General features: G+C 34.3%; 1 protein-coding gene and 1 pseudogene across 5 annotated transcripts in view; one reads left to right on the top strand and one right to left on the bottom strand.

The window, feature by feature from the left end:
- DOCK7 (dedicator of cytokinesis 7) overlaps positions 1-17,855 on the top strand; it is a 208,065-nt gene that overhangs the window by 29,149 nt on the left and 161,061 nt on the right. For all 5 annotated transcript variants that reach the window (XR_009050226.1, XR_009050227.1, XR_009050228.1 and 2 more), the window contains 7 exons: positions 2,988-3,163; positions 3,349-3,417; positions 7,950-8,079; positions 8,174-8,386; positions 8,702-8,787; positions 9,040-9,106; positions 9,950-10,099. Coding sequence is in view for 2 of the 5 variants with exons in the window: in XM_057717585.1 (XP_057573568.1) it covers positions 2,988-3,163; positions 3,349-3,417; positions 7,950-8,079; positions 8,174-8,386; positions 8,702-8,787; positions 9,040-9,106; positions 9,950-10,099 (891 nt within the window). In the remaining 3 variants the exon portion in view is untranslated. The remainder of the gene's footprint in view (positions 1-2,987; positions 3,164-3,348; positions 3,418-7,949; positions 8,080-8,173; positions 8,387-8,701; positions 8,788-9,039; positions 9,107-9,949; positions 10,100-17,855) is intronic.
- LOC130841466 (40S ribosomal protein S26-like) lies at positions 13,897-14,250 on the bottom strand (annotated as a pseudogene).

A 17,855-nucleotide genomic window follows, 5' to 3' on the forward strand; every position in this document is an offset into this window, starting at 1 on the left:
GATCTTTATTGGAGTATAATGTTGTGCCAGTTTCTGCTGTACAACAAAGTGAATCAGCTGTATTTATACATATATCCCCATATCCCCTCCCTCTTGAGTTTCCCTCCCACCCTCCCTATCCTCTCTGCCAAGATCATCACCTAGCATCGAGTTGATCTCACTGCTATGCAGCAGCTTCCCACTAGCCATCCATTTTACCTTTGGTAGTGTATATATGTCAGTATTACTGTCTCACTTCATCTCAGCTTCTCCGTCCTGCCCTGTGTCCTCAAGCCTGTTCTCTACCTCTGCGTCTTTATTCTTGCCCTGCCACTAGGTTCATCAGTACCATTTTTTTAGATTCCATACATATGCATTAGCATACGGTATTTGTTTTTCTCTTTCTGACTTACTTCACTCTGTATGACAGACTCTAGGTCCATCCATCTCACTACAAGTAACTCAATTTTGTTCCTTTTTATGGCTAATATTCCATTGTATATATATGCCATATCTTCTTTATCCATTCATCTGTTGGTGGGCATTTAGGTTGCTTCCTTGTCCTGGCTGTTGTAAATAGTGGTACATGTATCTTTTTGAATTATGGTTGTCTCAGGGTATATGCCCAGGAGTGGGATTGCTGGGTCATATGATAGTTCTATTTTTGGTTTTTTAAGGAACCTTCCTACTGTTATCCATAGTGGCTGTATCAATATACATTCCCATCAGCAGTGCAGGAGGGTTCCCTTTTCTCCACACCCTCTCCAGCATTTATTGTTTCTAGATTTTTTGATGATGGCCATTCTGACCCGTGTGAGGTGATACCTCATGGTGGTTTTGATTTGCATTTCTCTAATGATTAGTGATGTTGAGCATCTTTTCATATGTTTGTTGGCCACCTATATGTCTTCTTTGGAGAAATGTATATTTAGGTCTTCTGCCCATTTTTGGATTGGGTTGTTTGTTTTTTTGATATTGAGCTGCATGAGCTGCTTGTATATTTTGGAGATTAATCCTTTGACTGACCATTCTTATATCTTCCTTTCTGAATGTGTTACCAACTCCATCCCCCCGCCCCCTTCCATTTATTTGAGAAAGTGGTTTGCTTTTATGAGATGTGGGACTTCTTTATATATTCTAGATGCCAGTCCCATATTAAATATCTTTTAGTGTGGCTTGCCTATTCATTTTCTTAACTGTCTTTTAATGTATCACATTTTCTTTTATGATTATCCCTTTCTATGTCATGTCTGAGAAACCTTTGCCTACTTCTAAATTTTGAAGATATTCTCATATATTTCCTTCTAGCAGCTTTATAGTTTTAGCAGTTATGTTTATATCTATGATCCATCTCAGTTTAATTTTGTACATGTTGTGATGTAAGGATTGAAGTTCGTTTTTTGCCCCACATAGGTAACCAATTTTCTAGCAACAATAATTGAAAAAGATTTCCCTTTCCCTGGTGAATTACTTTTTTGTTTCCATTAAGAATGTCGTGATAGTATATTATGTACTTGGTAGAATAGGCAAAATAGAATGCTTATAAGAGAAAACCATGAAGTTTAGACCTTGAAGACCCAGTTTGAAATTTTGCTCTATCATTCTGTGGCCATTTTATTTTCAGAAGTTAACTTCATTGAGCCCAACTGCCTTTATTTGTAGAATTGAAATAGTAATTATCTCTAACTTAGAGGGTTTGGGAGAGGTTTAAATGAGAAAACACCATAATGATAATAGATACTATCTTTTGAGTGTTTATGATGTGATAGTCATTCATTATGTTACTTAATATCTTTAAAATGTTGTTGCTCTACCTAGTTGTTCAGTCCAAAGGAATATAGATTAAAGCACCTTGTTTGTAATAATGTAATCTTGCACAGTAGGCAGATCTCAGTATTTTTACCCAGTTCAACATCTCAAAAAATAACATAATATTTTCATTGGTCCACAGTTGCACATTTGTTGTATAATCCTTTATAGTTTTGCTTGAATAGTTTTTCTTTCTTGAGTTACACAAGAAACAGAGTATCTATCAAAAACTGTAATTTCAGCTTGTCTAAGGAATGCCACACATATTCTATTATCGCTAATAATACTTTTAATAGGGTCTGTGTATTAGTTTCCTTGGGTGCTGTAACAAATGACCACAAACTGGGTGGCTTAAAACAATAGAAATGTATTCTCTCACAGTGCTGGAGTCCAGAAGTCTGGAATCAGTATCATTGGGCAGAAATCAAGGTTTTGGCAAGGGCGCACTTTCTTCAGAGGCTCCCTTCAGTATCACTTTCTTGCCTTTTCCAGATTCTGGTGGCTGCTTGTGGCCACATCACTTCTATCTTTAAGGCCAGAGTCTTCAAATCTCTTTTTTTAGTGTCTTCATATGACTTTCTTCTTCGGTGTGGCCCATATCTCTCTCTATCTTCGTTTAAGGATATATGTGATTGCATTTAGGACCCACTCAGATAATCTAGGATAATGTCCCTATTTTAAGATCCTTAATGATGTCTTCAGACACTCTTTTATTTTATATTTTATTTATTTATTTTGACGTATAAGGTCCATGGATTGGGATGTGGAGATCTTTTGGAGGGCCATTTTTCAGCCTACCACAGTATGGTTATATGTTTTTATTGGGATAGTCAACAGTAACAACAAATAAAGTAAAAGCACCATTAAGAAACTTAGCAAGGAAAATTCCAAATTATAAAAAAGAATCCCTCCGTCGAGCATTTTGTCACTGTAAAGTTTTATAAAGCTGTTAATTATCTTACTTTTTTGTGTGGGAGTTATGGGCAAAATCTAAGCAAGAAGATCAAAGAGAGTATGACTCAAGCATAGAGGAATATAAGGCGGCCAACACTTGTGGCTTCTTTAGTGCATCTGGCTGAATATCTGTTGACATTTTAGAAATAACTGGGGGGAAAAGAAATTTTTTAAAATAATAAATCTCTTCTATTTAAAGTTTTAAAATTTTTGTATCTACCTCTTCCTTTCCACCCCTGTTTAAGGTGCCCCTTACTGAAGCAGTGGATCCAGTGGATTTGGAAGATTACCTCATTACTCATCCTTTAGCTGTGGATTCTGGGCCTTTAAGGGATTTGATTGAATTCCCTCCAGATGATATTGAAGTGGTTTATAGTCCTAGAGACTGTAGAACCCTTGTTTCAGCTGTACCAGAAGAAAGGTAAGGAGGCATTTGCCTATTTCTGGTTTTAGTGTAACTGTAAAAAGGCTACCTTCCATTATTTTATTTAGATTCTTTTTCTTGTGGTAATGTTGTTTCCTATTATATGAACAAGAAGGCAGTAGTAGAATTGATGAACATCAGTGCTTTCCTGTCTAAATTACATATTTTCTTTTTTAAAATAGTGAAATGGATCCACATGTTAGAGATTGTATAAGAAGTTATACAGAAGACTGGGCAGTTGTGATCAGAAAGTAAGTTACATATTCATTATGACATTTAAAAATACTGAGTAGGATCTATAAATGGATTAAGGTAGATTAACAGTAATTATGAGACCTGAAAATTCATATAAAAAATAGCTGAAAAAGTAAAAGAACCTTTCCATATAGATATTTTCTCCTTAGGAGTTCTACAATTATGTTCTCTTACTTTCCTTATAAAATTATAGGTTTATGGGGATAGGATTTCTATATTATCATAGATCATTAATAAGTAATAATAATATATGATAATGATTTGTAGTTTAATTCTTTTGGGAAGTCATGGGTAAATATTGTGAATAATTTGTATTTCTCAAAAAGAATCCAGTTTATTGAATTAGTTAAGTTAAATTTAATAGCTAGTTTTCTAGATCAAGCTGTTTGAAAAGTTTCTGACCTTTATTAACTAACTGAATATTTACAGGTTCTTGACCTGTACATCCAATCAAGTAAGTACTTGTGAAAATAATGGTTTGTGTTACCGCAAAATTTATGTTTCTAATGGACAGTGTTTGAAATATCAAGTCAGATTAAGAAATAAAAGTACTTTTCCTTTGCTAATTTGCATAATGAAGAAGGGTCTTAATACCAAATCTTCTTAGCCTTATTTTATTTTTCTAAAGGAAGTGTAGTTACTGAAGTAGTGGAAAATTCTGTTATGACTTTACAGTTTTGGGAAATGAAGTTATCTGTGCTAAATTGTACTAGCAACAGTGATGTATCCATTGTTTATTGTGTTGTCCTTATGGGCAACTGTCTTATTTCACTGCATTTAATACTGTGCTGAGCATCACTCTTGGGGATACTGCTGACATGCTTTTTTAGTTTTAGTGTGACCTAATAAAAGCACAGTCTGCTACCCTTTATAAAGAAGAGCTTTTTTTATGAGCTTACAATTTTGATAAGTATTTCAATGGCCAGATTTTAGACATTACTGAAGAAGACTGTTCCTCTGTCAGATAACTCAAAAGTCTTTACCTCTATGCATGTACGTTGGAAACTTGTAATCAGAAATCTTAATAAAAAGAGATTAGTTGCAAAATATATTAACCTTAGAATCATGGAGTCTGCTAATTAATTCTAATTGTGAAGTTGCTGACCTTGATTTAAGCCAAGAGGGTACAATAGTTAACATTTACAGTTATTTGCTATATCTTGGGCATTTTATTGGGTACTTTACACTCATCTCATTTAAGGTTTCAACAGATAAGGTAGCTCAGGCTTAGAGCAGTTAAGTAACTTCTTTGAGGTCCCATAGCCAAAAAGTAGGATAGCTAGGATTAGAACCTAAGGGCATCAGATTCTAATGCTTATATTTTTTTCTGTTATACTAGATATTATTTATTATCTTCAGTGGTAAATGGAAGACAGAAAGGGTACTTTTGGTAGAGTTGCAGTTTTAAAGTACCCCTTGAAATATAAAAGATAGGTGTGATTGGAACATAACAGAAAACCACAGGTACAGAATAATCTAAGGAGAAGACATATGCCAAAGATTCAGTAGAGCTTTAGGCTCAGTGAATATAGGCATTGGAAGGGGGTCCTGGGGTAAATTTTGGACATTTGCCTACTTTGAAACCTCCTGTATATACCCTTTATGCACAGAAGTGGGAGCAGAGGTATCTGCCTGTTTTAAGAGCACTAATAATGGGGGCTTGAGCTCATAGTATAGTGCCCAGGGTAGGCATACCTTGGAAGAAGAAGGAGCCCTCATACCCAGAAGACTGGCGGACTCTGCCTGGAAGCATGAGGTGCCTCTTCTCCACAACCACTGGATATATGCTTGGCTAAGCAGATTCAGTTTTTCCAGACAGATATGGGCTTACTAATTAAAAAATGAGTGTTAGAACATAGAATTGCCAAATATTTGATGAAAACCAGCGCACTTGAAAGAGAATTATTAAACTACAAATAAAAGAGCTAACAATTTAGGAAGTAAAGTAACACAAATCAAGACCCATATGTGTAACTAATATCCTCAAAGAGATGTGAAAAGGTATGGTAACCATATAAAAAATCAACTAGTTTATCTTTGGAAGTGAAAATTTTGTCCAGTGGAAAAAATTTTAAAAGCTCAGCAGATGGGTTTAATGGCAGAGTGGATGTGACTTAAAAGTGGAATAGTAAGTTATAAGATGAAACCAAAAAATTCTTCCATAATTCAGCACAGAAGGGTAAAAGGATAAAAGGTAATTTATTTATTCATTCAAGAGATACTTACGGAGAGGCTAGGATCTGCTAGGCACTATACTAAGCAGTGATGATACAGCAGTCAACAAAACTAACTCCGTGCCCTCATGGAGCCTGTGTTCTACTTGGGGTTGAGGGCAATAGACAATAAACAAACACAGATAAATATAAAATAGTTGTAGTGGAGGGAAGTCTTGTAGAGAAGAAAAGTAGGATGGGAGGGGGGTTTAAGAGAGCCAAGAAGAGGTGATTCTGTTTTATATAACTAGCCAGAAGAGGTCTTTCTGATAAGATGGATTTGAGTGAAGGCCTGAAGGAAGTGAAGGAGTAAGCCCTCTGGGTATCTGGGGGATGCGTGTGTTAGGCAGAGGAAAGAGCAGTACACACAAAGGCTCCATGTTGGAAGCATGGTGGGAATAGCAAAGAGGTCACCGTGACTGGAACAGAATAAGTGAGGGAGAGAACGCCAAGATACGAAGTCATCGAAATGGTGGCGATGGGTGGGTAAGCATCTGGAGCCTTATCGTAGCTACTGACTAGAGGAGCGGAATGATAATCTAGAAAAGAGTATCGATCATGAATCATGTCATTCTCACCTCTCTTGAATTTCATACTGTCAGTTTTTTAAGACATAAAAGAGGCAGAATGCAACACTGTTCTGGTTTATTAGGGTAGCTTAGATATGCAGCTTCACAAATTAAGGCACTTTTTTTCACCTTATCTCATTTTTACTAAAAAATACAAGTACTATAAGTATGTGTATGCTTACATATATGTATATACTTATGATTATAAATACGCCCAGGATGGGCTTCCTAGGTGGCGCAGTGGTTAAGAATCCGCCTGCCAATGCAGAGGTCCCGGGTTCGATCCCAGCTCCAGGAAGATCCCACCTCCAGGAAGATCCCACATGCCGTGGAGCAACTAAGCCCGTGTGCCAAAAAAAAAAAAAAAAAAAAAATAAATACGCCCAGGAAAAGATCCAATTAGTTAAATACAAGGTGTTCAACACTGATAATCTCTGAGTAGTAGAAATATAATGATTTTATTTTTACAAGTCTGTATTTTTAAATTTTCAGCAATGATTGGTTCTGTAATAAAATGTTATTTAAAAAAAACCTTTTTCATATAGAAAATCAACAGTGTATTTTGTCTTTTAAGGAAAATACTTTCCATTGAGGAAAAAAGGTACAAAGACCAGATAAACAGTTTAGTATCTTTCAAAAAATTTCTGGTAATGGTTTGTGGCTGCAAAGTTTTGTCTATTTGTCTTTAGTCAACATGGTGTAAAGAGTTGAGTTCAAACTTTGTCAACTTACAAGCATTTTTACACAAATTAAGGCACTTTATACATTTCATAAAAGATTAAAATGTTTACTTCTGAGTAATACCTTTCATGTTACTGTATTGTATATCTTTTAGTTATTCTAGAGAAAAATGCTTTCTTTTATTTTGTGATTAAGCTATGATATGAACCTCATGTCGCTGCTATTTCAGTACCTTTAGCAGCAAGACATGATGTGAATAATTCATATTAAATGTGGTTCTTTACTGTGTCATAAATTGACTGATAGTCTGAACCATATCATCCTCTGGTAATTATAATTGTTTATGCTCCAATTAAAATTTCCGCCAGTTTGAATGTATGAGGTATGGCACAGTAATTGCTCTTTGACTGCAGTGTCTCTGGTATTCTTGGAAATTGGGTTGTTAGGAAAGAAGTTTACATTAGTTTCAGTTGTTCTTAGCCTAATATATATATATTATACAACAATATATGTTAATTAAGAACGTATGTATACAGTGGTGTAGATATTGCTATTTTTCATTTTAAAAGTCTAAAGCTTTAGGTTGTTTAAGATCTTTTATACATAATGAGGTATAGCAAATTTTTTTTTGGCTGTTTGGAACTTTAAGGTTCAATGCTTTATGTATTTTTTGCCTTTTAAAAATTTATATTGTTATGAATGTAATACATATTTTCTGCTCTCTCATTTTATTCTTTAACCTGGCTTCCCATCCTTGCCTTTTACTGACCAGTTCTCTGAACTGAAAGTACAACTTAAAATTATATCTGCATGATTGTCATGAGAAGGAAGGACAATATGAGTCACTTCTGGAAACTCATAATCTGCTGTCTAGTTGGATTAAAGGAACTTTGGATGGAAGTTTTCTTAAACCTCTGGTTAAATGTTTAATACACTCAAAACTGCCAGAATATATTCTTATTATGTACAGAAATAATGCAGAGAACAGTTGGCTTTATTACATAATGATGATGAAAAAGTGAAAAATTTTCAAAAATTGATATTTCCTTATTTTATTTTGAATAGATATCATAAACTGGGAACAGGATTTAATCCTAATACATTAGATAAACAGAAAGAAAGGCAAAAAGGTTTGCCAAAACAGGTCTTTGAATCCGATGAAGCTCCAGATGGCAACAACTACCAGGACGAACAAGTAATACTTTTATTTTTAAATGACTATAAGAACTTATTTTAAAATAGTTTATTTTTTATTCATTGATTAATGTATTTAATGTTTTGCATGACAGGATGATCTTAAAAGACGTTCAGTGTCAATAGACGATACTCCAAGGGGTAGCTGGGCCTGCAGTATTTTTGACTTGAAAAATTCACTTCCTGATGCTTTGCTTCCCAACTTACTTGATCGAACTCCAAATGAAGAAATAGACCGTCAGAATGATGACCAAAGGAAATCAAACCGTCATAAGGAACTCTTTGCTTTGCATCCATCACCAGATGAGGTATAGATAATTTGGATATAAAGAAGCAAATGATTGTTAAGATAGATGTTTTGGGAGGATGAATTGTATCAATATATAGTATTATGTTAATGTAGGGAATAAAACAACTGAAACGTAGCTATACTTTTTGTAAGTGAAATATAGTTGAGCACACTTACGATCTAATGATTCCTGTTTGAGGATAAATAGGTCATTCTTTTCTGTGTTCACTTGTGAAGACTAAAAGTAGGAGTTTAATAAGCCCTTAAAAAATAAATTGCAGAGGGTTGAAATATGGGAAGCATGTTCATTTTGGTGTTGCTTGTCAATTTGTAGGAAGAACCAATAGAACGACTTAGTGTTCCTGAGGTGCCCAAAGAACATTTTGGTCAAAGACTTCTTGTAAAATGTTTATCGCTCAAGTGAGTATTTATTTTCTTTACTATATAACTTTTATTTTCTGGAATAATATTTTGAGCACTAGTATAACAAAATCCTAGTAGACTTTATACTTGTGTTTGTGTCCTTTTGAAAAGTATTGTTTTATACATAATTTTAAATTGTGTAGCACAGATGTAGAAAAGTACAAGGTACTGAGAGAATTTATGGAATGAGAATTTCCCTCAGACTGTGTACTTTATTTTTAAACTACTTCATTCTTTTCCTTCCTAAAGGTTTGAGATTGAAATTGAACCCATTTTTGCAAGTTTGGCTTTATATGATGTGAAGGAAAAGAAAAAGGTAAGGTTATATAATTTGAATATAGTCTTTTGTCACAATCATAGGTTCAGAAACCTGTTTTTAAGTTGTTTTATAAGATAAGTAATGATTTTTTGAGAATATTATTAATCATGGATTTTTTAAAAAAGAAAATATAAATTTAAGACTTATAAAGCAGAAGCAGCTTTCTTTTAGTTTAAGAAATAGAAAATATATAAGAAAAACATTTTAGGCAGCTAATGATGAAGGATTAGAATGATGATGACAGTGAATTTTTGTTGATGTAATTTTCAAATTCTAGCTAGCTAAACCATCATTTATGTATATTTTAAATATTCTTGTCTAAAATATTGCTTAGTTTTCCCTTTATATCTTTATTACACTTAGGAGTTTTTCAGAGGGCTTTCTCATTCAGCATTTCATTATTCTAAGTCTAATGTTTGGTAGAAACTTGGAGTGCCTTTAGTGACTTCTGCTGTCAACATATTATGGATTTCTGTAGTGAAATTCTATTCTAGCAACTTGTATTTGCTAAATCAAATCTTCTGAGATGTTATTCATATAATTTTTTAAGGACTCAATTTGGGGTAATTCATCTCAATAATAATTTCTTTGTATACTTTATTAGAAGTTAAATTTCTGATTAAAAGTGTGGGGTATGGTTCTTTAGAATCTGTTTTTTGCATTAAATTTTTTTGCTTTTAGACTTGTAAAGATCAGTCAGTGAAATATATGGTAAACCATATGTTAGTATTAATATAATCGTCTAATGTCTCTACTATTTTAAGACTGAGTATGTATGATTTTTGTGAGCTTTTATAAAATACACAAGTTTTAAATTTAATATATGCATATGTTTTTTAGATTTCAGAAAACTTTTATTTTGACCTCAATTCTGAGCAGATGAAAGGATTATTACGTCCACATGTACCACCTGCTGCCATTACCACCCTGGCAAGATCAGCTATTTTTTCTATCACTTATCCGTCTCAAGATGTCTTTCTTGTAATAAAGGTGAGAATATTGTTAAATATGTTTATATATTTGTGTTGTGTCTGTATACTTGTCTCCCTATCAATATCGCAAGCTTTTCAAGGGCAAAGATTTTATCTTTACCTAATTTTTCATCTTAATATTTCTTAACACAATATTGGATGAATACTATAGGTGCTGCCTACGTTCTTCTTGAGTGGGGAGCTTTATTAGGGTTCTCCAGAGAAACAGATCAATAGGAGGGAGATACACACACACACACGCACACGCACACGCACACAGATTGATCGATTTTAAGCAATTGGCTCATATGATTGTGGGGGCTGGCAAGTTTGAAATGTGTAGGGCAGGCCAGAAATCCAGGGAAGAGGTGATGCAGCCTTGACCCTGAATTCCACCGGGCAGCAGACTGGAAACTCAAGATTGCTGTGTTGCAGTCTTGAGAATTCTTCTTTGAGAAACCTTAGTCTTTATTCTTTAGGTCTTCAACTAACTGGATGAGGCCCACCCACATTATGGAGAGTAATCTGCTCTACTCAAAAGTCTGCTGATTTAGAAGTTAATCACCTACAAAAAATACCTTCACAGCAACATCTAGACTGGTGCTTGGTAACCTACCATGTTGGCATATAAAATTAACTATCGTAGGAGCTATACTATGATTTTATCATTCAATTCCTAAATTACATAAATACTAAAATCTAAATCATTGAGATCATGGAGCATTACGATTTGAGTGTCAGCCAATTAAGAATAAGAATTACAGATTCTAAAATCTGAATATTACTAAGCTTCTTAGCTTAGGGTAACTTAAGAATAATTTACCTTAACTTGACCTTGACTTGAGAGTAGCTTAAAATATATTCTTTAATCATTTTATCTTTATATAAAATTATCATAAAAAGGTAATGAATTTTATAATAAGGTTATAAAGTGGATTGTCATGAAATGAATTTTATTTACCCACAGGAATAATGTCCTAATTTGTAGGCAGATTCCTATGAATTCAGGTTAAAATAAATCTTAGTTACAATGAACAATACAACAAGCAAAGATTTAGCAGCAGTGGTCCTCAGAAACTCGAGAGTAAAGTTCTAGATACTAATACAATTGACAGATGTGTATACATAGTTATTTTACGTGGGAAAATAGTAAGTTTTCATAAAATAGAACATGTTTGTGAGAATGAGCTGGAAAGAGAGATGATGTTTGGAAAACTGGCTGCTTAAAAATGAGACTATTCACGTGTTATGGTCCTAATTGTGTAAAGTATGTACACACACACCTATACACACACAGGTGTTTGTATATACTTAGAAAAGGCTTTTATATAATTTCAAAAATATGAACAAGTTAGAATGTATACAAATTAAAAAAAAATGTATTTAGGAGGTTTTCTTAAATCATAGTTCAGCAGGAAGATTTTGTTTTTTGAGAGAAAAATCCCCTTGATCTGTGTATTAGTTATTGCTCTACAAGAACAAAAAGACAAAATTCAAGTGGCATACAGCAAGAAGCATTTTTTAGTCCATGCATCTGAGTTGTCTGATGGTCAGCCCATCTAGGTTGTGCTCTGTTAGGTGGTTGTGCTCCTTCCATGTGTCTGTAGTTTGGCTGAGGGTCTCTTGCTTTAGTTAGAGCTGTTCTTTGTATGTCTCTTTTCTGGCAGGCTAGCCTGGAGTATTCTCATGGTGATTGCATAAGTGCCAGAGAGCAGACTCAGTTTCACAGGCTTTTTCTAGCCTTTGGTCACATCACACCAGCTAACATTTTATTGGCCAAAGCAGGTTACATGACAACCCAACCCTAGGAGTTGTGATGTATACTTGGGCTCTTTATTTGGAGGAATTGCCATGTTATATAGCATGAGAGGGGTAAAGGAAGGGTGAAGAGTCATAAAATATTTGTATGTAAGCTTTGATAGATGCTGCCATGTAGGTTTCCAAAGTATCTGTGATAGTTGTATTTCCCACCAGGAGTGAATGAGTTTCACTTAGTCACATTTACCAGTTTTTTAAAAAATTGAGATATAAAATACATATAGTGAGATCTGTATAGCTTACAAACGTGAGGTAAACAGCTTGATGAATTCTTACACATGTATTTTTCTGTGTAATCATTACTAAGCTCAAGCCATACAGTATTTCCATCACGCTGGAGAGTTCTTTTTTTTGTCTTTCTAGTGACTACCCCCTTGTTCCACCAGATAACTAGTATTCCAACTTAAATCACCATTGTTTAGTTTTTCCTCTTCTTGAATTTCATCTGAATATTATCATGCAGTATGTAATCTTTTGTGCCTGGCTTGTTTCACTCAGTATAATTTCTGTGAGAGTCCTCTATATTATGTATAGCAGTAGTTTGTTCTTTCATTTTTATTGTCATGTTGTACTTCGTCTGATTGTAATATAGTTTATTTATCCTGCTTAGATGAATAGATAGACCTTGGTAGACCATAGGGTTCTTTTCCCCCTACTATACAACTCATTTTCAATTGGTTTTTATGAATAAAGCTTCTGTGTAAATTCTTTAACAAGTCCTTTGATATATGAGTACACACGTTTATATTTGATATTGCTGGATAATAAGATTGATGTATGTTTAGCATAAATATGTGTATCAGTTTCCCAGAGCGATTCAGTCATTGTCCGCTCTTACCCATACTGGTATTTGTCAGTCTTAATAGTAGCCATTCCGGTTTTCACTGTGCATTTCCCTTGACAAGTAATTATTTAACCATCTTTACATACTTACTGGTCATTGGATATTGTCTTTGTGAAATGCCCGTTGAAATAATTTACCCATATTTTGGGGGGTTATTTTGGCTTTTTTTGTTACTGATTTGTAGGAATCTTAATATATTCTGCATGTTATTTTGTTGTTGGTTATTTGTATTCACATTTTTTTGTCACTCTGTGCTTGCTTTTTCACAGAAAGTTATCCCTTTTTTTAAAAAAATTAATTAATGTTAGGTTTTTGGCTGTGTTTGGGTCTTCTTTGCTGCTCTCGGGCTTTCTCTAATTGCAGCAAGTAGGGGCTGCTCTTCATTGCGGTGCAGTGGGCTTCTCATTGCAGTGGCTTCTCTTGTTGCAGAGCACGGGCTCTAGGCATGCGGGCTTTAGTAATGTGACATGTGGACTCAGTAGTTGTGGCTCGTGGGCTTAGTTGCTTCGCGGCATGTGGGATCTTCCCAACCGAGGGATCCAACCCGTGTCCCCTGCATTAGCAGGCAGATTCTTAACCATTGCACCACCAGGGGAGTCCCCAGAATGCTATCCTTTAATAAGTAGAAGTTTATAGTTTACATGTTGTCTAATTTATCAACTTTTTCTTTATGGCAATGGTATTTTGTGTTTTGTATATGAAATTTTTGCCTCCCTCAAATTCAAAAACATATTCTAAGTGATCGCTGGCAAGAGTAATTGTTTCACCTTACACGTATAAGTTTGTAGTGAAGTTGAGATGAAGATTAATCCCCTCTGCATATGGATAACCAAATGACCGAGCACTATTTATTGAAAAGACTGCTTTTCTCCTGCTTTTTACAAAGTTTCCCATGTCATAAATTAAGTGTTCATATGTATGAGGTTTTTTCTTAGAGTCTTTTTTGGTTCCACTGGCCTATTTGTCTTTAATTGGCACCAGTAATTATTGTGGTTTATTAAAAAACAGTGTATTTTTTCCTAGCTTTATTCTTCAAGATTGCCTTGGATGTTCTTTTTTCTGTTCTGTTTTGTTTTTTTTAAAATAAAGTATAATTTCCATTTTATTGTCTTTTCAGAGAATAGTATTTCTTCAGTCTTTAAAGACTTAGCTCCTTATATGGGCTTTGGTGGAAGTCGTGGGGCAGCACCTGCAGGTCGAAATCAGGGTGGAGGTGTTTGGTCCTTTGGGGCTTCCCAAGAATGATTCCTGACTACTTTGCTGTGAATGGCACAACTCACGCAGTAATGTAGTTTCACATACAGCTTGGGAAGCACACAGGCATGGAAAACACTTGCTTCAGAAATGCCCCCGACAGCTGTGGCCTCTACTATGTTTCGGATGACAGTCTTCTTAACGGCCTTGTCTTTGGGCACCTATCGGGTACAGTCGGTGCCGTGAATAGGCTGCACATGGCCATGGCCCTTTCTGGCAGGATCATTATTCATTTTCTTGGTCATCTTGGAAGCGAGGAGGCGAGAGAGGCTAGATGTTCTTGACCCTTCACATTTTTGTATGACTTTTTGCTTGTCAGTCTATCCCTGCTCCCCCAATATAGGCATATTCTTTCTCAAGAAAGAACTTGAGATATTGACTGGGATTGCATTAAATATACTGATCAATTTGGGAAGGTTGACATCTTTAAACTGTTGAGTTCTTGAGTCAATGAACACAGTATATCCCTCCCTGTTTTTAGGTCTTTTCCTCTTATATCTTCTGGTAATTTGATATTTTTGACCGTGTTATAAATAGTATCATTTAAGATTTTTCATTTTAAATTATATACAAAAAAATTATATATAGAATGTCATTTCATTCGTCACTGGTATATAGAAATTTGGTTATCTTTTCTTTGTAAACTTTTATTTATAGTTAGTAACATGCATATGGTATACACTTTCCTTAACGTTTACATACTTACTCAGTTATGTAACCAACATCCAGATCAAGGTGTAGAACATTACTCAACAGCCTTCTTTGTGTCCCTTCCTACTGTACTCACTTTTGTCACTCTAGGTTAGTTTAACCTCTTTTTGAACTTCATAGAAAAGGAGTCATATATATTCTCGTGTCTGACATTCTAAAGAATTATGATTATGGTTCATTATTTTTGCATTTAGCAGTAGTTGGTTGTTTTTCATCCTATGTAATATCCTGTTATGTGAATATATCACAGTTTGTCCATTCTAATTGTTGATGGACATTGGGGTTATTTCTAGCTTTTAGCTATTGTAAGTAATGCTACGATAAACATGCTTGTATATGATTTTTGTGTTTCTGTTGAGTATGTAGATAGATGTTGAATTACTGGATCATAGTGTATTTATAGCTTCAGTTTTAGTAGAAACAACCAGTTTTCTGACATAGTCCAAGTTTCAGTCTCATCCTCAGTGCTGGAGAATTTCATGTGCTCCATTTCCTTCTTAACACTTGCTATTATCAAGTTTTATTGTATTTTACATTTTAATTTCATTGATTTTATTATATATTTTATTTCTGGTGCATTTGTCTTTAATTTATAATTCTCTGATGTCTAAGAATTAGTGGCCATTTGGATATTCTGTTTTGTGAAGTGCTTATTCAGATAGTAAGCTAATTTTTAACTTGTTTGTATATATAAAAAACAAACTTTTTTTTTAAAATAAATTTATTTATTTATTTATTTATTGGCTGTGTTGGGTCTTCGTTGCTGCACATGGCTTTCTCTAGTTGCGGTGAGCGGGGGCTACTCTTCCTTGTGGTGTGCAGGCTTCTCACTGCTGTGGCCTCTCTTGTTGCGGAGCACAGGCTCTAGGTGCATGGGCTTCAGTAGTTGCAGCACATGGGCTCAATAGTTGTGGCTCACGGGCTCTCAAGTGCAGGCTCAATAGTTGTGGCACACAGGCCTAGTTGCTCTGTGGCATGTGGGATCTTCCTGGGGCAGGGCTTGAACCCGTGTCCCTTGCATTGGCAGGCGGATTCTTAACCACTGTGCCACCTAGGAAGCCCAAAAAACACAAATTTTAAGTGTGTAGAATACATAAGTTTTAAGTGAAAAAAAATACAGTTGTGTAATCATATTTGTTTCATTGGATTGTTTTTATTTTACCAGTTAATTATATTAATAATTTATTTATTAATTTATAAGAGCTCTTTATACATCATCCATTCACTAGTTTGAAGTATCAACTTTATTATGTGCTAAATTCCTGCATACACTTCATTTGATTTCTGGACTTTCATCCTATTTTATTTATGTTTCTTTTTCTAAAACATTAAAAATCTTGCAGGGGTAAAGTGAGACATTTTGAAGAAAAAAATAAGTAGAAATTATTGTATTGGCCACTTAATATTTTGTGAGTTGTCTTTTCTAATTGTACTTTTGTACTTTGATGTTATATTAAATGGAGATGACTTTTAAGACTGCTTGTATTAATAGTTTTAATTGAGGTAAAATACATGTAACGTAAAATTTACCATCAATCATTTTTGTGTGTACAGTTCATAATTAAGTGTATTCATATTATTGTGCAAGCAGTGTCTAGAAGTTTTTGTCTTGCTAACAAAACCTTAACCCTCTATATATATTAAGTAACAGCTCCTCATTTCCCCTTCTCTCCAGCCCCTGCCAACCAGCATTTTGCTCTGTGTCTATGAATTTGTCTATTCTAGATACCTCATTTGAGTGGAATAATGCAGTATTTGTCTTCTTGTGACTAGCTTGTTTCACTTGGTGTGATGTCTTCAGGGTTCATCCACGTTGTAGCATATTTCAGAATTTTCTCCCTTTTTAAGGCTGAATAACATTCCATGTGTATGTGTGTACACACAGAGACAGATACCATATAAACAAAAGAAAAAATGAGTTTTGTTTACTCATTTCTTGATGGACACGAATTGCTTACCTTTTGGCTATTGTGAATAATGCTGCTACAAACATGGGTGTGCAAAATATCTGTTTGAGTCCCTGATTTTAATTCTGTTGAATATACCCAGAAATATATACCCAGAAATAGATTTCCTGAATTATATGATAATTCTGTTTTTAACTTTTTGAGGAACGTCTGTACTGTTTTCTATGGCAGATTATAATTTTACACCATCAAAAGCACACTGGGGTTCCAGTTTTCTGTATCCTTGCCAGTGCTTGTTATTTGTTTGTTTGTTTGTTTGTTTAATTGTGGTCATCCTGGTGGGTATAAAGTGCTAACTCGTTGTGATTTTATTTATTTATTTAATTGTGGCCATCCTGATTGGGTGTAAGGTGATAGCTCATCGTGGTTTTGATTTGCATTTCCCTAATAATCATTAAAGATGTTGAGCATCTTTTTTATATGCTTCCTAGACATTTGTATGGCTTCTTTGGAGAACTGTCTATTCAAGTCCTTTGCCCATTTAAAAATCAGATTATTTGTTGTTTTGTTGTTGAGTTGTAGGATTTCTTTATCTGTTCTGGATATTAACTCTTTCTCAGTTATATGATTTGCAGATATTTTCTCTCATTCTTTGGGTGGCCTTTCATCCTGTTGATTGTGTTCTGTCATAGTCAAAAGTTTTAAATTTTGATGTAATCCAATTTAATGATTTTTACTTTGGTTGCTTTTGCTTTTTTTGTGCCAAATCCAAGAATACATTATGAAATCCAATCACATGAAGCTTTTCCTTTATTTTTTCTTCTAAGAGTTTTATAGTTTTAGGTTTCTATTTTGATCTTTGATCCATTTTGAGTTAATTTTTGTATATGATATAATGTAAGGGTTCAACTTTATTCTTTTGCATTTGGGTATTCAGTTTTTTTTTTAATGCCATTGGTTGAAAAAACTGTTCTTTCCCCATTGAGTAGTCTTAGCACCCTTTTAGAAAACCATTTAACTGTTTATAGTTTTCAGATTACAAATCATTCACCTTTTTGGTTAATTCCTCAGTATTTTATTCTTTTTGATATTATTGTAAATGGAGTTGTTTTCTTAATGTCCTTTTTGAATTGCACATTGTTACGGTATAGAAATGCAACTGATTTTTGTGTGCTGATTTTGTATCTTTCAACTTTGCTGAATTTATTTGTTTTGACAGTTTTTTTGGTGGAATACTAGGG

This window comes from Hippopotamus amphibius, chromosome 1 (genome assembly GCF_030028045.1).
Source record: "Hippopotamus amphibius kiboko isolate mHipAmp2 chromosome 1, mHipAmp2.hap2, whole genome shotgun sequence".
Classification (NCBI taxonomy): domain Eukaryota; kingdom Metazoa; phylum Chordata; class Mammalia; order Artiodactyla; family Hippopotamidae; genus Hippopotamus; species Hippopotamus amphibius.